At 49.4% G+C, this 26,226-nt stretch overlaps 1 protein-coding gene across 1 annotated transcript in view; it reads right to left on the reverse strand.

Annotated features, from left to right (window-relative positions):
- PTK7 (protein tyrosine kinase 7 (inactive)) overlaps positions 1-26,226 on the reverse strand; it is a 45,708-nt gene that overhangs the window by 12,814 nt on the left and 6,668 nt on the right. Inside the window, exons 2-11 of the mRNA XM_068232595.1 lie at positions 18,447-18,737; positions 17,167-17,269; positions 16,233-16,423; positions 13,097-13,247; positions 11,687-11,817; positions 11,332-11,598; positions 11,034-11,167; positions 10,816-10,951; positions 6,297-6,413; positions 6,070-6,219 (exon numbers count right to left, since the gene is read on the reverse strand). Of these exons, the coding sequence (XP_068088696.1) occupies positions 6,070-6,219; positions 6,297-6,413; positions 10,816-10,951; positions 11,034-11,167; positions 11,332-11,598; positions 11,687-11,817; positions 13,097-13,247; positions 16,233-16,423; positions 17,167-17,269; positions 18,447-18,737 (1,671 nt within the window). The remainder of the gene's footprint in view (positions 1-6,069; positions 6,220-6,296; positions 6,414-10,815; positions 10,952-11,033; positions 11,168-11,331; positions 11,599-11,686; positions 11,818-13,096; positions 13,248-16,232; positions 16,424-17,166; positions 17,270-18,446; positions 18,738-26,226) is intronic.

Here is a 26,226-nt window from a genome sequence, read left to right on the forward strand (position 1 = left end):
CTCCCTGTCACTATCTGTCAACGCTATTTTTTTTTTATCCCCCCCCCTGCTCCCTGCCCCCTCCTGATCACCCCCCACCCCTCAGATTCTCCCCAGACCCCCCCCCCCCCCCAGACCACCCCCCCTGTTTACTGTATGCATCTATCCCCCTGATCACCTGTCAATCACCTGTCAATCACCCGTCAATCACCCATCAATCACCCGTCAATCACCCCCTGTCACTGCCACCCATCAATCAGCCCCTAACCTGCCCCTTGCGGGCAATCTGATCACCCCCCCACACCAATAGATCGCCCACAGATCCGACATCAGATCACCTCCCAAATCCATTGTTTACATCTATTCTCTCCTCTAAACACCCACTAATTACCCATCAATCACCCATCAATCACCCCCTATCACCACTTGTCACTTTTACCTATCAGATCAGACCCTAATCTGCCCCTTGCGGGCACCCAATCACCCGCCCACACGCTCAGATTGCCCTCTGACCCCCCCTTATCAATTCACCAGTGCATTAATTACATCTGTTCTTCCCTGTAATAACCCACTGATCACCTGTCAATCACCTGCCAATCACCTATCACCCATCAATCACCCCCTGTCACTGCCACCCATCAATCAGCCCCTAACCTGCCCCTTGCGGGCAATCTGATCACCCACCCACACCATTAGATCGCCCGCAAACCCGCCGTCAGATTACCTCCCAAATGTATCGTTTACATCTTTTATCTTCTCTAAACACCCACTAATTACCCATCAATCACCCCCTATCACCACCTGTCACTGTTACCTATCAGATCAGACCCTAATCTGCCCCTTGCGGGCACCCAATCACCCGCCCACACGCTCAGATTGCCCTCAGACCCCCCCTCCCCCCCTTATCAATTCGCCAGTGCATTAATTACATCTGTCCTTCCCTGTAATAACCCACTGATCACCTGTCAATCACCTGCCAATCACCTATCACCCATCAATCACCCCCTGTCACTGCCACCCATCAATCAGCCCCTAACCTGCCCCTTGCGGGCAATCTGATCACCCACCCACACCATTAGATCGCCCGCAAACCCGCCGTCAGATTACCTCCCAAATGTATCGTTTACATCTTTTATCTTCTCTAAACACCCACTAATTACCCATCAATCACCCCCTATCACCACCTGTCACTGTTACCTATCAGATCAGACCCTAATCTGCCCCTTGCGGGCACCCAATCACCCGCCCACACGCTCAGATTGCCCTCAGACACCCCCCCCCCCCCCCTTATCAATTCGCCAGTGCATTAATTACATCTGTCCTTCCCTGTAATAACCCACTGATCACCTGTCAATCACCTGCCAATCACCTATCACCCATCAATCACCCCCTGTCACCCCCTGTCACTGCCACCCATCAATCAGCCCCTAACCTGCCCCTTGCGGGCAATCTGATCACCCACCCACACCATTAGATCGCCCGCAAACCCGCCGTCAGATTACCTCCCAAATGTATCGTTTACATCTTTTATCTTCTCTAAACACCCACTAATTACCCATCAATCACCCCCTATCACCACCTGTCACTGTTACCTATCAGATCAGACCCTAATCTGCCCCTTGCGGGCACCCAATCACCCGCCCACACGCTCAGATTGCCCTCAGACCCCCCCCCCCCCCCTTATCAATTCGCCAGTGCATTAATTACATCTGTCCTTCCCTGTAATAACCCACTGATCACCTGTCAATCACCTGCCAATCACCTATCACCCATCAATCACCCCCTGTCACTGCCACCCAACAATCAGCCCCTAACCTGCCCCTTGCGGGCAATCTGATCACCCACCCACACCAATAGATCGCCCGCAGATCCGACATCAGATCACCACCCAAGCGCAGTGTTTCCATCTATTCTCTCCTCTAAACACCCACTAATTACCCATCAATCACCCATCAATCACTCCCTATCACCACCTGTCACTGTTACCTATCAGATCAGACCCTAATCTGCCCCTTGCGGGCACCCAATCAACCGCCTACACGCTCAGATTGCCCTCAGACCCCCCCTTATCAATTCGCCAGTGCAATATTTACATCTGTTCTCCCCTGTAATAACCCACTGATTACCTGTCAATCACCTATCAATCACCCATCAATCACCCCCTGTCACTGCCACCCATCAATCACCCCCTGTCACTGCCACCCATCAATCACCCGCTGTCACTGCCACCCATCAATCAGCCCCTAACCTGCCCCTTGCGGGCAAACTGATCACCCACCCACACCAATAGATCGCCCGCAGATCCGACATCAGATCACCACCCAAGCGCAGTGTTTCCATCTATTCTCTACCCTAAACACCCACTAATTACCCATCAATAACCCCCTGTCACTGCTACCTATCAGATTAGACCCCTATCTGCCCCTAGGGCACTCAATCACCCGCCCACACCCTCAGAATGCCCTCAGACCCCAGCCCTGATCACCTCGCCAGTGCATTGCTTGCATCCATTCCCCCCTCTAATCACACCTTGAGACACCCATCAATCACCTCCTGTCACCCCCTAGCACACCTACCCATCAGATCAGGCCCCAATTTGCCCCGTGTGGGCTCCTGATCACTCGGCCAAACCCTCAGACCCCCTTCCGATCACCTCCCCAGTGCATGGATTGCATCTATTTTCCCCTCTAACCACCCCCTGAGACACCCATCAATCACCTCCTGTCACCCCCTAGCACTCCTATCCATCAGATCAGGCCCAATACAACCTGTCATCTAAAAGGCCACCCTGCTTATGACCGGTTCCACAAAATTCGCCCCCTCATAGACCACCTGTCATCAAAATTTGCAGATGCTTATACCCCTGAACAGTCATTTTGAGACATTTGGTTTCCAGACTACTCACGGTTTTGGGCCTGTAAAATGCAAGGGCGGTATAGGAACCCCACAAGTGACCCCATTTTAGAAAAAAAAGACACCCCAAGGTATTATGTTAGGTGTATGACGAGTTCATAGAAGATTTAATTTTTTGTCAAAAGTTAGCGGAAATTAATTTTTATTGGTTTTTTTTTCACAAAGTGTCATTTTTCACTAACTTGTGACAAAAAATAAAATCTTCTATGAACTCGCCATACACCTAACGGAATACCTTGGGGTGTCTTCTTTCTAAAATGGGGTCACTTGTGGGGTTCCTATACTGCCCTGGCATTTTAGGGGCCCTAAACCGCGAGGAGTAGTCTAGAAAACAAATGCTTCAAAATGACCTGTGAATAGGACGTTGGGCCCCTTAGCGCACCTAGGCTGCAAAAAAGTGTCACACATGTGGTACCGCCGTACTCAGGAAAAGTAGTATAATGTGTTTTGGGGTGTATTTTTACACATACCCATGCTGGGTGGGAGAAATTTCTATGTAAATGGACAATTGTGTGTAAAAAAAATCAAACAATTGTCATTTACAGAGATATTTCTCCCACTTAGCATGGGTATGTGTAAAAATACACCCCAAAACGCATTATACTACTTCTCCTGAGTACAGCGGTACCACATGTGTGGCACTTTTTTACACCCTAAGTACGCTAAGGGGCCCAAAGTCCAATGAGTACCTTTAGGATTTCACAGGTCATTTTGCGACATTTGGTTTCAAGACTACTCCTCACGGTTTAGGGCCCCTAAAATGCCAGGGCAGTATAGGAACCCCACAAATGACCCCATTCTAGAAAGAAGACACCCAAAGGTATTCCGTACGGAGTATGGTGAGTTCATAGAAGATTTTATTTTTTGTCACAAGTTAGCGGAAAATGACACTTTGTGAAAAAAACTATTAAAATCAATTTCCGCTAACTTGTGACAAAAAAATAAAATCTTCTATGAACTCACCATACTCCTAACGGAATACCTTGGGGTGTCTTCTTTCTAAAATGGGGTCATTAGTGGGGTTCCTATACTGCCCTGGCATTTTAGGGGCCCTAAACCGTGAGGAGTAATCTTGAAACAAAAATGACCTGTGAAATCCTAAAGGTACTCATTGGACTTTGGGCCCCTTAGTGCAGTTAGGGTGCAAAAAAGTGCCACACATGTGGTATCGCCGTACTCGGGAGAAGTAGTACAATGTGTTTTGGGGTGTATTTTTACACATACCCATGCTGGGTGGGAGAAATACCTCTGTAAATGACAATCTTTTGATTTTTTTACACACAATTGTCCATTTACAGAGGTATTTCTCCCACCCAGCATGGATATGTGTAAAAATACACCCCAAAACACATTGTACTACTTCTCCCGAGTATGGCGATACCACATGTGTGGCACTTTTTTGCACCCTAACTGCGCTAAAGGGCCCAAAGTCCAATGAGTACCTTTAGGATTTCACAGGTCATTTTGAGAAATTTCGTTTCAAGACTACTCCTCACGGTTTAGGGCCCCTAAAATGCCAGGGCAGTATAGGAACCCCACAAATGACCCCATTTTAGAAAGAAGACACCCCAAGGTATTCCGTTAGGAGTATGGTGAGTTCATAGAAGATTTTATTTTTTGTCAAAAGTTAGCGGAAATTGATTTTAATTGTGTTTTTTCACAAAGTGTCATTTTCCGCTAACTTGTGACAAAAAATAAAATCTTCTATGAACTCGCCATACTACTAACGGAATACCTTGGGGTGTCTTCTTTCTAAAATGGGGTCATTTGTGGGGTTCCTATACTGCCCTGGCATTTTAGGGGCCCTAAACCGTGAGGAGTAGTCTTGAAACGAAATTTCTCAAAATGACCTGTGAAATCCTAAAGGTACTCATTGGACTTTGGGCCCTTTAGCGCAGTTAGGGTGCAAAAAAGTGCCACACATGTGGTATCGCCGTACTCAGGAGAAGTAGTATAATGTGTTTTGTGGTGTATTTTTACACATACCCATGCTGAGTGGGAGAAATATCTCTGTAAATGGACAATTGTGTGTAAAAAAAAATTAACAAATTGTCATTTACAGAGATATTTCTCCCACCCAGCATGGGTATGTGTAAAAATACACCCCAAAACACATTATACTACTTCTCCTGAGTACGGCAATACCACATGTGTGGCACTTTTTTGCAGCCTAACTGCGCTAAGGGGTCCAAAGTCCAATGAGCACCTTTAGGCTTTACAGGGGTGCTTACAATTTAGCACCCCCCAAAATGTCAGGACAGTAAACACACCCCACAAATGATCCCATTTTGGAAAGTAGACCCTTCAAGGTATTCAGAGAGGGGCATGGTGAGTCCGTGGCAGATTTCATTTTTTTTTGTCGCAAGTTAGAAGAAATGGAAACTTTTTTTTTTTTTTTTTTTTTTTTTTTTTCTCACAAAGTGTCATTTTCCGCTTGCTTGTGACAAAAAATAATATCTTCTATGAACTCACTATGCCTCTCAGTGAATACTTTGGGATGTCTTCTTTCCAAAATGGGGTCATTTGGGGGGTATTTATACTATCCTGGAATTCTAGCCCCTCATGAAACATGACAGGGGGTCAGAAAAGTCAGAGATGCTTGAAAATGGGAAAATTCACTTTTGGCACCATAGTTTGTAAACGCTATAACTTTTACCCAAACCAATAAATATACACTGAATGGGTTTTTTTTTATCAAAAACATGTTTGTCCACATTTTTCGCGCTGCATGTATACAGAAATTTTACTTTATTTGAAAACTGTCAGCACAGAAAGTTAAAAAAATCATTTTTTTGCCAAAATTCATGTCTTTTTTGATGAATATAATAAAAAGTAAAAATCGCAGGAGCAATCAAATAGCATCAAAAGAAAGCTTCATTAGTGACAAGAAAAGGAGCCAAAATTCATTTAGGTGGTAGGTTGTATGAGCGAGCAATAAACCGTGAAAGCTGCAGTGGTCTGAATGGAAAAAAAGTGGCCGGTCCTTAAGGGGTAGAAAGCCCTAGGTCCTCAAGTGGTTAATACAGTGAGCAGTGCTGTCTGTAATGCATCACTATGATGAGCAAACGGATGTCTATAGCAAGTCCTAAAGTAATTAGCCACTGTCATAAACCCTCTTCTCAGTGCTTACTAATCAGCGGAGCCCTTTTAGCCCATACGGACACTCCCATAACTCACCTGCCACAGAGACCTGAATGGTTGCAGCTATCTCCCCCTGCTGGCTGTTAGAGGCAATGCAGGTATAATTTCCAGCATCACTACGGGTGACTGGCTTGAAGTGCAGGAGGCCGGCTTCTGAGGCCACGTGAGAAGGTAAACCACTCCCATCTGTGAGAAGAGAATCAATTATATCAGAGGCTCCACCCTCTGCAGGAATATGGCTGGATACATGATACTGTACTGACCTGCCTTCACCCAGTGGATTGTGGGTTTCTCACGCCCCGTAGCCAAACAATGCACAGCGACTTCTTTATCGAGCTCAAGGCACTGGGACTGCGGCGCAGGTGTGAACTTCAGCTTCGCTGAAACAAAAAATACAAAAACTGTGAGCAACTCCTGCTCCACCATGTATGGAGATGGAGGAGCACCAAGCAGTATGGCATAGAAAGAGAACCATGTAGCATGGAGAAGAATGAGCACCATGTGTATTGAAAACAACTGCTGAACCTCTGCAGAGGTCTGGTACTTCAAATCCTTAAAACAGACCTGAATTCAGAACTTCCTCTCTGCTCTAAAAGATAAGCAACAGCAGAATAATGTTTAAACAAAAAACATTTCTGTGTAACAGCTGATGCAAATCCTCCAATAAATCTGCAGTGTGTCTACTTTCATGGAAGCAGACATATTGTTAACATCCTGTGTTTGCAAATGAGTACTGTGCCGTGGCAGTCAGCTGACGCAGCTGAGAGATTACAATTTGTGATTAGTCACAGATCAGGGAAATTAGACAGGCTAAACTCTCTAAATACATACAGGGTGAATTTCTCGGTTTTCCTTCTGTCCTGTGCAAGAGTTCAGGCCCACCAGGGGGGACTCTAGGGAGATGCACACTAAATTCCCATGTAGGCAGTAGTGTGGTGGACTATACCCTCAGTGACATGGACCCTGCAAGCATTCATGCCTCCATAGTCACTGCACAATCACATCTGTTAGGCCTCGTTCACATTACAAACCCGGACGGCCATGCGTGCGGAACGCAACACGTATGAACGCACGCCATCCGCGTTTGTACGCGTTGCGTGGCTGATCCCATCACTGAAAAGTGAATGGGACAGCCGCGCGTTTTTGCAAAAAATGCGTGCAGCATGCGTTCCCGGACCGCACAGGTCCGGAATGCATGCAGTGTGAACATCAGACAGTGCACTCTATGCACTGTCTGATGTCGTGCGTGTCGGCCTTCTGCATGCGTTTTCAAAATGCGGCTGGAAACGCGTGCAGTGTGAACGGGGCCTTAGATCACAACCAAAACCTACTATACATCAGTTCCTCAAGCAAACCTTTTGTACAACAACATCCACTCAGCCTGTGTAACCTGCCACCTGGCTACCCAGAAATACTTGATACAATATGGAAACTATGCAATTTGGTCCTGTATGCTGGTTATGTCCCTGAATTCTGGAATGAATGACTTATAACTCCCATTTACAGGAGAGGAGATCGCTTTGACCCAGCCAACTTCAGAGGCATCTGTGTAGGCAGCACACTGGGAACACTGTTCAACGGCATCCTGAATGAGAGAATCCTCACCTTTCTCAACAACACAATGTTCTCAGTAAAATCTAAGCAGGATTTGTACCAAACCATCGCACCACTGATCACATCTACACCCTACACACCCTTATCAAGCACCATGTACACAGGCCAAGAAAGAAAAATATATGCCTGTTTTGTGTATTTTAAAAACGCTTTTGACTCAGTGTGGTACCCAGGTTCGTTCCTGAGATTCCTAGAGAGCGGACTAGGAGGGAAAACATCCAATGTCATCAAGAGCTCATGTACTGCAGTGTGAAAGTGAATGTTCTTCCAGAGTCGGGGACGAAGACAGGGATGTATCCCAAGTCCAAAGCTTTTCAACATATACATCAATAAATTGGCCTCTGCCCTAGAGGCCTCACCAGCACTCGCCCTACATGATACAATGAAGTTCCTACTGTATGCAGAAGACCTTTTATTGCCATCGCCAACAGAGAGCGGTCAACAAGACAGCCTGGACATCCTAAATAAATTCAGCACAACATGGGCACTCCCCATTAATCTAAAGAAAACCAAAACCATGGAGTTCCCGAGGAAAAACACAAGGTCAGCCCAGAGCCCATCCTTCACACTCAATGACTGAACTGAGCTGATAAAGATGGTTAGATAGAGAATTTCCAACATGTCCGATCACCGTTTGATCGTTTTGCCGCTCGATTTGTCATTGAGGTGAATTGAAAAAAGATAAGAAAAATGAGCAGAAGATAAAAGAATCGAGCAGGCAAAATGATCAGGCGCAGAACCGAGTGCCAGAATCGACCCGTGTATTCCCATCATTAGCATTAAAGAGACTCAGAGATGAGTCTCACTACGTTTTTTTTTTTTTTAAACTTAACCAGGGCTTCCTCCAGCCCCATAAGCATGGATGTGTCCCTCGCCGTCCTCCTACGATGTCCCGTTCAGCCGCAGTGAGTCCTAGTAAGCGGCTCAGTGACGTCAGTGGTGGACCTTCTGCACGTGCGCAGACCACCTGCACATGCATAGACCTTCTGCACAAGTGCAGAAGGCCCCAGCTGACGTCACTCCGTCAGACTGAATCCGACTGAGCCGCTTACCAGGGGTTGACTGCAGGAGAATGGTGGCACTGAGGAGGACGGCGAGGGACATCCATGCTTATGGGGCTGGAGGAATTCCCGGGTAAGTAAAAAACTGCAGTGAGACTCATCTCTAAGTCTCTTTAAGCCAGCCATAGAGGCCCTAAAGCCAAAGCATGTCAAATGTTCTATACCATCAGGAAAGAACTGTACCACCTCAAACCACTGATAAAGGTCTGGCTAAAAGTCTTGACAGTGTCTTCAACCCAATCCTACTCTACAGAAGTTTAGTATGGGGCCCATCACCTACACAGGTCAATCAAAATGGGAATCTAGCCCAAGATAAATATTCCATATGCAATTCTGCAAGCACCTCCTCCATTCCCATCACAGTACCTCAAACATTGCCTGCCGCGCTGAGTAGATTCCCACTACTGCTGGATATACAGAAGAGTGCTGTCCTACTGGCCCCATCTACAGATCAGCAGCCATGACTCACCCAGATACAAAGTCATGTTGTGCAATGAAGACCAAGAAAAGCCACGTGGCCTGAAAGAAGTGGTCACCCCTACGCTCCCTCCAAACCAAGATTTACGGGTCCTAACAAGAGCCCAAATAAAACACACCAAAGCCAAGAGCAAAGAGGACTATGTAAATAAATGGAGGAGTGAAATTAAAGAAGGAAGACAGAAATGCACCATTTATGTGTTTAGCCTAATTCCCCCTCATCTGTGTCACAAGTTGTAATTTGATCTCTCCCCGTGTTAGCTGACTGCCGTGTCCGATGAGCTTATTTGAAAGCACAGGATGTTAACAATATGTCTGCTTCCATGAAAGTAGGAAGTGCAAATTTATTATAGGATTTATATCAGCTGTAACAAAGAAATGTTTTTCTTTAAAGGTTATTATACTGTTGTGTATCTTATAGAGCAGAGGAGAAGTTCTGAGTTAAGGTCCGCTTTAAACAAAAGCACAAAAGCTAACAATATACCAGTCCCAGCAGAGAGAATATAAAATGGTGCCATACCTAAGGTCTACAGGTAGAGTGCTCACAACCATGAAATCGAGTCTAGGCGAGACAGACGAAACCCAGGGAGAATAAACTATGCCGACACTGTCAGCAGAAGATCCTCAAGGAGGAGAGTCACTTCCTGTTGTACTGCCCCAAATATACTGCAACCAGGGAAACCACCTTAAAGAAATTGATGGAACTACTTCCAGATTTTACACAGAGGATGAGAGAACTCTACATTCTACTGGTAAAAGAGGAATTCACTGTGACAATCACTGCACACTATGTCACAGCATGCTATGGACTGAGAGGAGCATAAATGAACTGTAAACCTAAAAATGTCCACAAACTGCTTATCCATTGTACCCCTACCTGACCCCCTTCCATGTCCTGCATTTCCCCTTGCTTTGGCAATACCTGTATGAATTTTGGACATGCCAACAAAGCTATTTCTGGATTTTATTTGTAGAGAAGAAAGAGCACCACATGCAGAGACAAGAAAGAGCACCACATGCGGAGACAAGAAAGAGCACCACATGCGGAGACAAGAAAGAGCACCACATGCGGAGACAAGAAAGAGCACCACATGCGGAGACAAGAAAGAGCACCACATGCGGAGACAAGAAAGAGCACCACATGCGGAGACAAGAAAGAGCACCACCCGCAGAGAAGAAAGAGCACCACCCGCAGAGAAGAAAGAGCACCACCCGCAGAGAAGAAAGAGCACCTCATAGGGAGAAGAAAGAGCACCTCGTAGGGAGAAGAAAGCACCTCGTAGGGAGAAGAAAGCACCTCGTAGGGAGAAGAAAGCACCTCGTAGGGCAGCATGTATGGAGAAGGAAGAAGACCATGTATGGAGAAGAAAGAGCACCATGTATGCCCCAACCGTTCTACAATGCTGGGAAATCTGTCTGACTTTTTTGCGCTTCCTACTTTGCATGTCACATGGTCACTCCTGATTGACCCACAAACTGAATGTCTGTATTCAATCTTTGAGTATCCTATCCAGCGCTTTGCTTCTATGCTCTGAATTCAATGCTACAGATTGCTTTGCAGCACCTGTACTTTTTCGTGACCAGTCATGCACATCATACATAATTTCCCGTAATAGTATAATGCACATACCTTGTACAGTGACAAAGGCCTGAGCCTCAATGCTTCCAGCGGGGGTGCTGCTCACACACCTGTACAAGGTGCCATCGTACACCTCCACCTGCACAATCTTTAGACTTCCATTCTGGAAGATGTTGAATCGAGAGTCCTGCCATGGAGTAGTCGAGATACAATTGGTACAATATTCAAAACAAGACAAACAACTTACAGAAACTCGGAAACTCTCTCACCGATACAATGGTAACTCCATTGCGATACCACGTAACGCTGGGCTTCAGCGAGGCTTCGGTGAGACAATGAAGGAACCCAGATGTCCCCTCATCCATTCTTGTGTCCTCCGGCTTCTCCACCCAGGAAGGGACCGCTGTAAAGTCATGAAAAGACAGTCACACATCTGCAAAATGATGTGGTGAGTGATGTGCTGTGTTGGTAATGCCAGGTGGTAGCTGGGTACGGATGGATTGATAATGGTTACAGAATAGACAGCTGGCAGTAAACACCAGGCACAGGTAGCTCCTCTTACTTTACTTGCTACGGTGACCTGTAGGTCTTGGCTTTTCTCTCCAGCTTTGTTGGCGGCATGGCAGGTATACGTCCCAGCATCCTCCTCCACTATGGGGCTGAAGACCAAATCATTCCTGACCTGGTATACTCTGCCCTGTTCTGGCAAAGGCTGCCCATTCCTGCTCCACCACATGGAAGGAGTTGGCAGGCCCCCTGGGCGAGGGCAGGTGATGCGTTGCACAGAGTCTGCAGTGAGAATCCGTGGCGATAGGGGACGCATATCTTCAATATCTGCAGGGAGATGTCAGAGGAAGACCCGTCATCATTCAGCCGTATAGAAAAACACACTATCCAATCATCTTATTACTAGAGGACTCACCAGCCAGGCTCAGCTTCGCCTCCAGAGTAACCTGCTTCCCGCTCTGTCCTGTCCCCACACAACGATACGTGCCATTCCTACGTGGCCTGTCCGCACTGATGAGAAGCGAGCCATTCTGGAACACTGTGATACTGCAACACCAACACAAGGCAGACTGTTACCCCACACACCACTTACAGAGAGCAGACTGTAACTCCACACACCACTTACAAAGGGCAGACTGTTACCCCCACACACCACCTACAGAGTGCAGACTGTTACCCCACACACCACCTACAGTGAGCAGACTGTTACCCCACACACCACCTACAGAGAGCAGACTGTTACCCCACACACCACTTACAGAGGGCAGATTGCTACCCCACACACCACCTACATAGAGCAGACTGTAACTCCACACACCACCTACAGAGGGCAGACTGTTACCCCACACACCACCTACAGAGGGCAGACTTACCCCACACACCACCTACAGAGGGCAGACTTACCCCACACACCACCTACAGAGGGCAGACTTACCCCACACACCACCTACAGAGGGCAGACTGTTACCTCACACACCACCTACAGAGGGCAGACTGTTACTCCACACACCTACTACAGAGGGCAGTCTTTGACCAAGTGAAACAATGCAGTAAGAGCAATAGTTGACAATAAAGGCAGTAGCAAAATTCCCAGCAGAGACATCCGACTTATTATTTAGTCAAATTAGGTTAATTTCAACAAACCAAATTCCCCTCCCCCCCCCCCCCCCCCCCCCAAAAAAAAAAGTATCAAGAAAAACCCAAAACCCTTCCCAAAACAAACAAACAACCAACCAGACCCAACCGATGGAATCCGACATCCAGCAACCAAGCCCCCATGGCTAGGTGCAGCCTGCATTTTATATGACTGGAGCCGCGAGTCAGAGGAGTTCTGTTGTGCTCAGTACAGCCTGAGCACAGCTTGAGTGAGGCAGGTGACGCCTCCCAGGAGCAGCTTCTGTGATGTTAACAGGAAGCAGAAGGGTCCAAGAAAGGATTGTGGGAAGAGTCTTACTTCCTATCCTCCCTTTCATGGAAGCTCTATCAGTAAAAGCACAAATGTAATCTCATAGCCTGAGTCTATGCTTCTCTGAATGATCGACAGGCAGTCACTGATTCCAACTTACTGCAGCGTCTCTAGGAAGGCTGCTGTAACTGGTCCGACATTGCAGACTGATTCACAGCTCTGCTAGGTAATAACCCATAATACCGGCAGTTGCTACAACTAGAGGGCAGTCTCGGTTAAATCACATCACCATAGGGGCTGGGAAGGTGAAGCAGCTGTCTGTTTTATTCATGTACCTGGAATCAGTCAGCAAGCCTGAAGCAGGAAAAGGGTTAATGGGAAATGTTAAGAACATGTGATGCCCCCTTTTCCCACACATACCGAGTCTTGTTGATTATCGGGTTGCTGTCCTTAAAGAACCACTCCAGAAGAGGGGGCGGTACAGCAGTAAACTGACAGTGGAATATGGCTTCTTCATTCTTACCGACAATCTGATCCTCTGGGGTGACTACCGCCTGAGGGAAACTCTCATCTAAAAGAGGAAGAAAAATATCAGAGTACACAAATACACAGTGCGACACAAAGATACGGTTCTGCACTGACAACAGACTGTACCAGCCTTCATTGCTGCATCCCCTAATCCGAGGAGAGAATGGACTGCGCCACCCAGCACATCCCCCAATCTGAACAGAGAATGGGCTATCCTTCATATTACTGCCGCATCCCCCAAATCAAGGAAAGAATGGACAGTCCCACTCATCACATCCCCCATTCTAAAAAGATAATAGACTGTCCCACCCATCACATAATCTGACGAGAAAATAGACTGTCCCACCCATCACATCCCCCAATCTGAGGAGAGAATGGACTGCTCCTCCTGCCACATCTCCCAATCTGAGGAGAGAATGGACTCTCCCACCCATCAAATCCCTGTATCTGAGGAGAGCATGGACCGTCCCACCCATTACAGCCGCATTCCCCATTGTAAGAGAATGGACTGTCCCACACAGCACAACTGCATCCTCCAATCTTAGGAGAGAATAGACTGTCTCACCCAGCACAACTGCATCCTCCAATCTGAGGAGAGAATGAACTGTCAGCACCACAACCACCAATCTGAGGGGAGAATGGACTGTCCAACCCAACATTACTGCATCCTTCAATCTAAGGAGATAATGGATTGCCCCCCCATTGACCGTTTACACAATTGTCTCACAAACATTTTGTAGCTTCCTCCAGCCCCTGAAAGTCTATGTGTCCCTCGGTGCAGCTCAGCTCCAAGCCAGTCTCCCCCCGTAGCGCGCAGGTTGGCAGCCTCTGCACATTCAGACGTGTGGCTGCACTGCTCCCGCTCGCATCCTGCGCATGCATAGAGGCCACTGACCTAGCCGGTTCAGCGGCTGCTACCGAGGGGACCCCGGGAAACTGGTTTGAAGTGGAGCTGCGGCGAGGGACACAAACCCTTCCATGGATTGGAGGAAGCCGCAGGTAAGTAGATCCAATTTATTTAAAATTCCCAGATGTTTCCTTGAACCCCTTACGTACCAGCATTCTCTGGTCCCTTAAAGTGAACCTCCTGACTAAAAATCTACTTAGCAGCACTGAAAAGGCTTGGTGTTTCTTTAACAGTTTCACAGCATCAGAACTTTGTTTTTCTTACCAAAGCATCATTTTTAGCTGCATTTTTAGCTAAGCTCCACCCATCAAAGAAAAAAAGCCCGGGCTTTTTTCCCTGATGCTGTGCAGAGCATGATGGGATTTCCTATGTTATACACGTTGCCTAGCAACTGGGAGAGGTGCTCAGGACACAGGACAGTTGGAACTGTGTCTCATGCTCACTGTCACCTCCTTTCAACCAAAAAGATGGCTTTCATCATGAACGCAAACATTTGCCTGTTCTTGCTATGACGACAGAGCTCTGTGAGTCGGTCAGGTGCTACTTTTATTGGCGTCAAACCCGGTCCATCAATGTGAGCCAATGTGATTGGCTCACAGTGATCACGTGGTCAGGAGCCAATGAAAGCGGCTCCTGACCTGCTCACAGAGCTCTGCCGTCATATACAGGGCAGAGCCAGTTAACTGACGGGTGCAGAGTGGCTTGATCGGCGGTAGCGTGCAACAGGGAAGGTGAAATCCACATCCTTTCAGAGACGCACAGCCACTTGCAGGATGTAGATTTCAACCAACGTGGTCCAGAACCGGTTAACATAGGGTTTTTTTTTTTTTGTCATATTTCTGTTAATGCCAATCTTATGAAAAGAAGAGGGACTGTTACTTGACAAAATATGAATGTTTTAAAAGATGATTCATAATTGTGACATAATCCAAATAGCAGTTAATACTTTCTTCAACAGAAAATATATAAATATATATATATATATATATATATATATATATATATATATATATATATATATATATATATATATATATATATATATATATATATATATATATATATATATATATATAACTCATCGTTGTGTGAGGTCTATGAACACAAGAGTTCATACTGAATCAAAAACTTATTGGAAATATTATTATAATGTTTATGCATGACTTCATTATGACAAAATGGTTAAACAATTCTGGCCTTGACCATGTTCTGAATTGCCAGGATAGTGAACTGGTTAAGGCCGTTGCCTTTGACCAGTGTTTGAATCCCAGCACAAGACAGTATGTGAAACAGTAAGGAGTCTTTATGGAAGGGTGAACTGGTTAAGGCCGTTGCCTTTGATGTAGGATTTGAGCCTTTGACCAGTGTTTGAATCCCAGTTCAAGATAGTATGTAAAACAGTAAGGAGTCTTTGTGGAAGGCTTCCTAGTGATCCTTGTCACCTGTGGAGCACACCATAAGTAGCTGCAGCCCTGATGCACTTTGAGTCTGCCAGGACAAAATGTCCTGTGTGTGATAAATGTCTTGTGTCTTGAATGACCTAGAAAAGAATCTTGCCTTCTGAAGAGATGTTACATTGATATTTCTAGTTAGGTTGTCTAAAATAACTTTTTTCTTAAAGGTTTAGGAAGTCGTTTCACTCTCCTGAAAGGTGGTAGCAGAATACCAAATATCTTGTAAGGAGATTTCAGATTGTATTGGTTAGTCATACAATCAAGATTGTAAGGACACTCAACCAATCTAACTTATTACTTTGTGCACAGTGAGCAAGGTATTCTGGGGACTCCCAGGGGCTGGGGCCAAAATTGCAGTTGTACACAAAGGGAACAGGACTGGGGGAGTTGTCATACTAAGACTCTAGTTGTTTGGGGATATCTGTAATACTACAAATAGACATGGCAGTGGCTGATAGCTCATCTGACCGACCCTAGGAGAGCCTATGCTTGTTGAGCATAGGCTCCACAGTTGGTTCATCTATCTTTTAAAAAGGTACTAATAGATGCGTGGAAACCATCCACCGAGAGGAACCAAACTTCAAACGTGACATCCTGCCTGCAGCAGAAGACAAGCAATTACACAACCCAAAAAGGAAACATAACTGTTGGTTGCAATAAGACTTACCAATGATATTTAGAGTAAAGTTGCGGTTGCTGCAGACATCACCAGCCGCACTGCGTGCACAACAATAATACTCGCCGCTGTCGTCAGGTCCTGCACTACGTATGGTGAGAGTGCGCTCCTTGTTATTGATGGAATACAACCGTCCGTCGTCTGAAAGCAACTTTGTGTCCCGATACCACTGACACAGGGGACTGTGGAGAGAGAGCGTCACAATACTGGACTGGTAAGGGGTCTGAGGCCACTAATGCAGTTGTGCATGTATTTCAGCAACACATCAATATTACAGATGCTAGAAAGCGGACACAAGGGCTCGTTTCCATATGCACACTTTCAGCCGAGCTTATGGAAATGCGATTGCAGGGATATCAGAGAGTGCACAGACTGCACATTCTGCTGTTTCCATACATGCGCTCCAATTCACCACTGAATCGCAGCACATGGTTGCCTGCATTTCGGAGCGATTGCGACCCGCGATCACATTCATTATAATGATTGGGAACGCAAGCGCCGCAACCCCCACTCATGTGCAACACAGAGGCGCGCTGACACACGGCTCCTGCACATGTCATACTAAACTGGTAGCAGAGGGGACTGTAGAGAGAGAGGGAGCAGAGTCACATGTCATGCTGTACTGGTGACACATGGGACTGTGGAGAAAGAACTGAGTCACATCATATTGTACTGATGACAAAGGGGACAGTAAAGAGAGCACTGGTGACACAGGGAACTGTGGAAAGAGAGCACAATCATATCATGCTGCACTACTGGTGACACAGGGGACTGTGGAGGAAGAAAAGAGACATGTCATACTGTACTGGTGACACAGGGAACTGTGGAAAGAGAGCACAATCATGTCATGCTGCACTGGTGATACAGGGGACTGTGGAGAGAGTCTCATGCTACAATTGGTACACTGGAGCGGCAAGCATCTTACCGTGGATGTCCATCAATGTGGCAACGCAGGGTGACTGGTGACAGGCTTTGGATGTCTTCAATGCTGGCCGGATTCTGCAGAGAGACTGCACCACTCTCAATCCCTGCAACAGACAATTGAGCTGCTGGTTACTAATGAGGTTAAAGCACTTCCCTCTCAACCAGACTCCGCCTCCTTACTGTGATTCCGCCTCACTCACCATATAATCCCATCCTCTCCACCACAGATTGATCTTCTCATGAGCGAGTCCCCCAACGCTTTCCTTCACCCACCACAGAATCCCTGCCTTCTCACCCATCACAGAATGATTTCATGACTGAGTCCTCGCCTCCCTCTGAAGACCCACCACAGAATTCCCACCCCCTCACCCACCACAGAATCCCTGTCTCTCTCTCTCCCTCCTCATCCACCATAGAATAACGGCATGACTAAATCCCACGTCTCTCGCTTCACCCACCACAGAATCCCCGCCTCCCCACAATCACCTGCTTCCCTCTAATCACCCACTAGTCTCCCCGCCTCCCTCGACTACTACAGAATGATCTCATGACCGAGTCCCCGCCTCCCTCTGAAGACCCAACACAGAATCCCCGCCCTCTCACCCACCACAGAATCTCTGTCTCTCTCTCTCTCTCCATCCACCACAGAATAATGTCATGGCTAAATCCCGCGTCCCTCTCTTCACCCACTACACTACCTTCCCTCAACCACCACAGAATTGACACTCCCTTCCCTCACCCACAACAGAATGATTTTATGGCGGAGTCCTGCCTCCCTCTCTTCACCAAGCACAGAATGCCCACCTCCCCAATGTCACCCATCACAGAAGGATCTCATAACTAAGTCCACAACATCTTCCACTCACCCACCACAGAATACACCCCCCCACCACCCAGTACAGAATGATTTCCTGACTGAGTCCCACCTCACTCTTCACCCAGCACAGAATCCCCGCCTGCCCACCTCACAGAATGATATCATAACTGAGTCCTTGCCTCCCTCCCCTCACCCACAATAGAATCCATGCTTCCCTCCTCTCACCCATCACAGAATCCCAACCTTCCCACCCTAACCCACCACAGAATGTTCTCATGACCTAGTCCCACCTCCCTCTCTTCACCAACCACAGAATCCCAGCCTCCCTCCCCTACCACAAAATGATCTCATGACTAAGTCCCACCTCCCTCCTGTCACAGAAGCATGCCCCTCCCCCACTGTAGAAGCAATATGAGCAGTGGGGTTTCCCACAGTAGGCGGTCTCTCTGATACACTCTACTTACATTTTATATAGAAAGAGGCATTGAGGCTGCGAGCCTCTTCTCCTATCCTCAGATTTCTGGCCACACACTGGAAGTTTCCACCATCCAGTCTCCGATCTACAGCAGTGATGGTGAGGATGCCGCCCTCCTGGTATCGGCGCTCTGTATCCTTCACAGGGACTCCATTATGTAACCATTCAAACTCCACCTCCGAGGGGTCCTTAACCTCACAGTGCAGGAAGGCACTGCGGCCGTGTAGGGCATCTTGTGAGGCCGGCTGCTTGGTGAACACAATATCAGCTGCAGCAGCAACTGAGGAGAGAGAGACCATTTATGAGAGTGATAGATGTGCAAAACACAGGAGATAATACTGGCCCCTCAAACCCACCATCTCCAGCAAAACCACCAATACTGATCCCCTCAAACCCCATCACTCTCCAGCACAGACCCCAATACTGATTCCCTCAAACCCCATCACTCTCCAGCACAGACCCCAATACTGACCCCTCAAACCCCATCACTCTCCAGCACACACCCCAATACTGACCCACTTAAACCCTACCAATCTCCAGCACACACCACTATACTGACCCCCTCAAACACCATCACTCTCCAGCAGACACCCCAATACTGACCCCTCAAACCCCATCACCCAGCACACACCCCAATACTGACCCCTCACACTCCCATCACAGGCCCCAATACTGACCCCCTCAATCCCCACCAATCCCCAGCACAGACCCCAATACTGACCCCTCAAACCCCATCACTCCAGCACACACCCCAATACTGACCCCCTCAAACCCCATCACTCTCCAGCACACACCCAAATCCTGACCCCTCAAACCCCATCACACTCCAGCACACACCCCAATACTGACCCCTCACACCCCATCACTCTCCAGCACAGAGCCCAATAATGACCCCCTCAAACCCCATCACTCTCCAGCACACACCCCAATACTGACCCCTCAAACCCCATCACTCTCCAGCACAGACGCCAATACTAACCCCTCACACCCCATCACACACCCCAATACTGACCCCTCAAACCCCATCACTCTCCAGCACACAGCCCAATATTGACCCCCTCAAACCCCATCACTCTCCAGCACACACCCCAATACTGACCCCTCAAACCCCATCACTCTCCAGCACACACACCAATACTGACCCCCTTAAACCCCACTAATCTCCAGCACACACCACTATACTGACCCCCTCAAACCCCATCACTCTCCAGCACACACCCCAATACTGACCACTCACACCTCATCACTCTCCAGCACACACCCCAATACTGACCCCTCACACCCCATCACTCTCCAGCACAGACCCGAATACTGACCCCTCACACCCCATCACTCTCCGGCACAGACCCGAATACTGACCCCTCAAACCCCATCACTCTCCAGCACACACCCCAATACTGACCCCCCAAACCCCATCACACTCCAGCACACACCCCAATACTGACCCCTCACACCCCATCACTCTCCAGCACAGAGCCCAATAATGACCCCCTCAAACCCCATCACTCTCCAGCACACACCCCAATACTGACCCCTCAAACCCCATCACTCTCCAGCACAGACGCCAATACTAACCCCTCACACCCCATCACACACCCCAATACTGACCCCTCAAACCCCATCACTCTCCAGCACACAGCCCAATATTGACCCCCTCAAACCCCATCACTCTCCAGCACACACCCCAATACTGACCCCTCAAACCCCATCACTCTCCAGCACACACACCAATACTGACCCCCTTAAACCCCACTAATCTCCAGCACACACCACTATACTGACCCCCTCAAACCCCATCACTCTCCAGCACACACCCCAATACTGACCACTCACACCTCATCACTCTCCAGCACACACCCCAATACTGACCCCTCACACCCCATCACTCTCCAGCACAGACCCGAATACTGACCCCTCACACCCCATCACTCTCCAGCACACACCCCAATACTGACCCCCCAAACCCCATCACTCTCCAGCACACACCCCAATACTGACCCCCATCACACCCCAATACTGACCCCTCACACCCCATCACTCTCCAGCACACACCCCAATACTGACCCCTCAAACCCCATCACTCTCCAGCACAGACCCCAATACTGACCCCTCAAACCCCATCACTCTCCAGCACAGACCCGAATACTGACCCCTCAAACCCCATCACAGACCCGAATACTGACCCCTCACACCCTATCACTCTCCAGCACACACCCCAATACTGACCCCCTCAAACCCCATCACTCTCCAGCACAGACCCCAATACTTACCCCTCAAACCCCATCACTCTCCAGCACAGACCCGAATACTGACCCCTCACACCCCATCACTCTCCAGCACAGACCCGAATACTGACCCCTCACACCCCATCACTCTCCAGCACAGACCCCAATACTGACCCCTCACACCCCATCACTCTCCAGCACAGACCCCAATACTGGCCCCTCAAACCCCATCACTCTCCAGCACACACCCCAATACTGACCCCTCACACCCCATCACTCTCCAGCACAGACCCGAATACTGACCCCTCACACCCCATCACAGACCCCAATACTGACCCCTCACACCCCATCACTCTCCAGCACAGAGCCCAATATTGACCCCTCAAACCCCATCACTCTCCAGCACACACCCCAATACTGACCCCTCAAACCCCATAACTCTCCAGCACAGACCCCAATACTGACCCCTCAAACCCCATCACTCTCCAGCACACACACCAATACAGACCCCCTTAAACCCCACTAATCTCCAGCACACACCACTATACTGACCCCCTCAAACCCCATCACTCTCCAGCACACACCCCAATACTGACCCCTCACACCTCATCACTCTCCAGCACACACCCCAATACTGACCACTCACACCTCATCACTCTCCAGCACACACCCCAATACTGACCCCTCACACCCCATCACTCTCCAGCACAGACCGGAATACTGACCCCTCACACCCCATCACTCTCCAGCACAGACCCGAATACTGACCCCTCAAACCCCATCACTCTCCAGCACACACCCCAATACTGACCCCCCCAAACCCCATCACTCTCCAGCACACACCCCAATACTGACCCCTCACACCCCATCACACCCCAATACTGACCCCTCACACCCCATCACTCTCCAGCACAGACCCCAATACTGACCCCAATACTGACCCCTCAAACCCCATCACTCTCCAGCAGACACCCCAATACTGACCCCTCAAATCCCATCACTCTCCAGCACACACCCCAATACTGACCCCTCACACCCCATCACAGACCCCAATACTGACCTCAAAACCCATCACTCTCCAGTACAGACCTCAATACTGACCCCTCAAACCCCATCACTCTCCAGCACACACACCAATACTGACCCCCTCAAACCCCATCACTCTCCAACAGACACCTCAATACTGACCCCTGAAACCCCATCACTCCAGCACACACCCCAATACTGACCCCTCAAACCCCATCACTCTCCAGCACACACCCCAATACTGACCCCTCAAACCCCATCACACTCCAGCACACACCCCAATACTGACCCCTCACACCCCATCACTCTCCAGCACAGACCCGAATACTGACCCCTCACTCCCCATCACTCTCCAGCACAGACCCCAATACTGACCCCTCAAACCCCATCATTCTCCAGCACAGAGCCCAATATTGACCCCCTCAAACCCCATCACTCTCCAGCACACACCCCAATACTGACCCCTCAAACCCCATCACTCTCCAGCACACACCCCAATACTGACCCCTCAAACCCCATCACTCTCCAGCACAGACCCCAATACTGACCCCTCACACCCCATCACTCTCCAGCACACACCCCAATACTGACCCCTCAAACCTCATCACTCTCCAGCACAGAGCCCAATATTGACCCCCTCAAACCCCATCACTCTCCAGCACACACCCCAATACTGACCCCTCAAACCCCATCACTCTCCAGCACAGACCCCAATACTGACCCCTCAAACCCCATCACTCTCCAGCAAACACACCAATACTGACCCCCTTAAACCCCACTAATCTCCAGCACACACCACTATACTGACCCCCTCAAACCCCATCACTCTCCAGTACACACCCCAATACTGACCCCTCATACCTCATCACTCTCCAGCACAGACCCCAATACTGACCACTCACACCTCATCACTCTCCAGCACACACCCCAATACTGACCCCTCACACCCCCTCACTCTCCAGCACAGACCCGAATACTGACCCCTCACACCCCATCACTCTCCAGCACACACCCCAATACTGACCCCTCACACCCCATCACACCCCAATACTGACCCCTCACACCCCATCACTCTCCAGCACACACCCCAATACTGACCCCTCAAACCCCATCACTCTCCAACACAGACCCGAATACTGACCCCTCACACCCCATCACTCTCCAGCACAGACCCCAATACTGACCCCTCACACCCCATCACTCTCCAGCACACACCCCAATACTGACCCCTCAAACCCCATCACTCTCCAGCACAGAGCCCAATATTGACCCCTCAAACCCCATCACTCTCCAGCACACACCCCAATACTGACCCCTCACACCCCATCACTCTCCAGCACAGACCCCAATACTGACCCCTCACACCCCATCACTCTGCAGCACACACCCCAATACTGACCCCTCAAACCCCATCACTCTCCAGTACAGAGCCCAATATTGACCCCTCAAACCCCATCACTCTCCAGCACACACCCCAATACTGACCCCTCAAACCCCATAACTCTCCAGCACAGACCCCAATACTGACCCCTCACACCCCATCACTCTCCAGCACAGACCCCAATACTGACCCCTCAAACCCCATCACTCTCCAGCACACACACCAATACTGACCCCCTTAAACCCCATCACTCTCCAGCACACACCCCAATACTGACCCCCTCAAACCCCATCACTCTCCAGCACACACCCCAATACTGACCCCCTCAAACCCCATCACTCTCCAGCACAGACCCCAATACTGACCCCTCAAACCCCATAACTCTCCAGCACAGACCCCAATACTGACCCCTCACACCCCATCACTCTCCAGCACACACCCCAATACTGACCCCTCAAACCCCATCACTCTCCAGCACACACCCCAATACTGACCCCTCAAACCCCATCACTCTCCAGCACAGACCCGAATACTGACCCCTCAAACCCCATCACAGACCCGAATACTGACCCCTCACACCCTATCACTCTCCAGCACACACCCCAATACTGACCCCCTCAAACCCCATCACTCTCCAGCACAGACCCCAATACTTACCCCTCAAACCCCATCACTCTCCAGCACAGACCCGAATACTGACCCCTCACACCCCATCACTCTCCAGCACAGACCCGAATACTGACCCCTCACACCCCATCACTCTCCAGCACAGACCCCAATACTGACCCCTCACACCCCATCACTCTCCAGCACAGACCCCAATACTGGCCCCTCAAACCCCATCACTCTCCAGCACACACCCCAATACTGACCCCTCACACCCCATCACTCTCCAGCACAGACCCGAATACTGACCCCTCACACCCCATCACAGACCCCAATACTGACCCCTCACACCCCATCACTCTGCAGCACACACCCCAATACTGACCCCTCAAACCCCATCACTCTCCAGCACAGAGCCCAATATTGACCCCTCAAACCCCATCACTCTCCAGCACACACCCCAATACTGACCCCTCAAACCCCATAACTCTCCAGCACAGACCCCAATACTGACCCCTCACACCCCATCACTCTCCAGCACAGACCCCAATACTGACCCCTCAAACCCCATCACTCTCCAGCACACACACCAATACAGACCCCCTTAAACCCCACTAATCTCCAGCACACACCACTATACTGACCCCCTCAAACCCCATCACTCTCCAGCACACACCCCAATACTGACCCCTCACACCTCATCACTCTCCAGCACACACCCCAATACTGACCACTCACACCTCATCACTCTCCAGCACACACCCCAATACTGACCCCTCACACCCCATCACTCTCCAGCACAGACCGGAATACTGACCCCTCACACCCCATCACTCTCCAGCACAGACCCGAATACTGACCCCTCAAACCCCATCACTCTCCAGCACACACCCCAATACTGACCCCCCCAAACCCCATCACTCTCCAGCACACACCCCAATACTGACCCCTCACACCCCATCACACCCCAATACTGACCCCTCACACCCCATCACTCTCCAGCACAGACCCCAATACTGACCCCAATACTGACCCCTCAAACCCCATCACTCTCCAGCAGACACCCCAATACTGACCCCTCAAATCCCATCACTCTCCAGCACACACCCCAATACTGACCCCTCACACCCCATCACAGACCCCAATACTGACCTCAAAACCCATCACTCTCCAGTACAGACCTCAATACTGACCCCTCAAACCCCATCACTCTCCAGCACACACACCAATACTGACCCCCTCAAACCCCATCACTCTCCAACAGACACCTCAATACTGACCCCTGAAACCCCATCACTCCAGCACACACCCCAATACTGACCCCTCAAACCCCATCACTCTCCAGCACACACCCCAATACTGACCCCTCAAACCCCATCACACTCCAGCACACACCCCAATACTGACCCCTCACACCCCATCACTCTCCAGCACAGACCCGAATACTGACCCCTCACTCCCCATCACTCTCCAGCACAGACCCCAATACTGACCCCTCAAACCCCATCATTCTCCAGCACAGAGCCCAATATTGACCCCCTCAAACCCCATCACTCTCCAGCACACACCCCAATACTGACCCCTCAAACCCCATCACTCTCCAGCACACACCCCAATACTGACCCCTCAAACCCCATCACTCTCCAGCACAGACCCCAATACTGACCCCTCACACCCCATCACTCTCCAGCACACACCCCAATACTGACCCCTCAAACCTCATCACTCTCCAGCACAGAGCCCAATATTGACCCCCTCAAACCCCATCACTCTCCAGCACACACCCCAATACTGACCCCTCAAACCCCATCACTCTCCAGCACAGACCCCAATACTGACCCCTCAAACCCCATCACTCTCCAGCAAACACACCAATACTGACCCCCTTAAACCCCACTAATCTCCAGCACACACCACTATACTGACCCCCTCAAACCCCATCACTCTCCAGTACACACCCCAATACTGACCCCTCATACCTCATCACTCTCCAGCACAGACCCCAATACTGACCACTCACACCTCATCACTCTCCAGCACACACCCCAATACTGACCCCTCACACCCCCTCACTCTCCAGCACAGACCCGAATACTGACCCCTCACACCCCATCACTCTCCAGCACACACCCCAATACTGACCCCTCACACCCCATCACACCCCAATACTGACCCCTCACACCCCATCACTCTCCAGCACACACCCCAATACTGACCCCTCAAACCCCATCACTCTCCAACACAGACCCGAATACTGACCCCTCACACCCCATCACTCTCCAGCACAGACCCCAATACTGACCCCTCACACCCCATCACTCTCCAGCACACACCCCAATACTGACCCCTCAAACCCCATCACTCTCCAGCACAGAGCCCAATATTGACCCCTCAAACCCCATCACTCTCCAGCACACACCCCAATACTGACCCCTCACACCCCATCACTCTCCAGCACAGACCCCAATACTGACCCCTCACACCCCATCACTCTGCAGCACACACCCCAATACTGACCCCTCAAACCCCAT

This window comes from Hyperolius riggenbachi, chromosome 4, assembly GCF_040937935.1.
Source record: "Hyperolius riggenbachi isolate aHypRig1 chromosome 4, aHypRig1.pri, whole genome shotgun sequence".
In the NCBI taxonomy this organism is placed as follows: Eukaryota; Metazoa; Chordata; class Amphibia; order Anura; family Hyperoliidae; genus Hyperolius; species Hyperolius riggenbachi.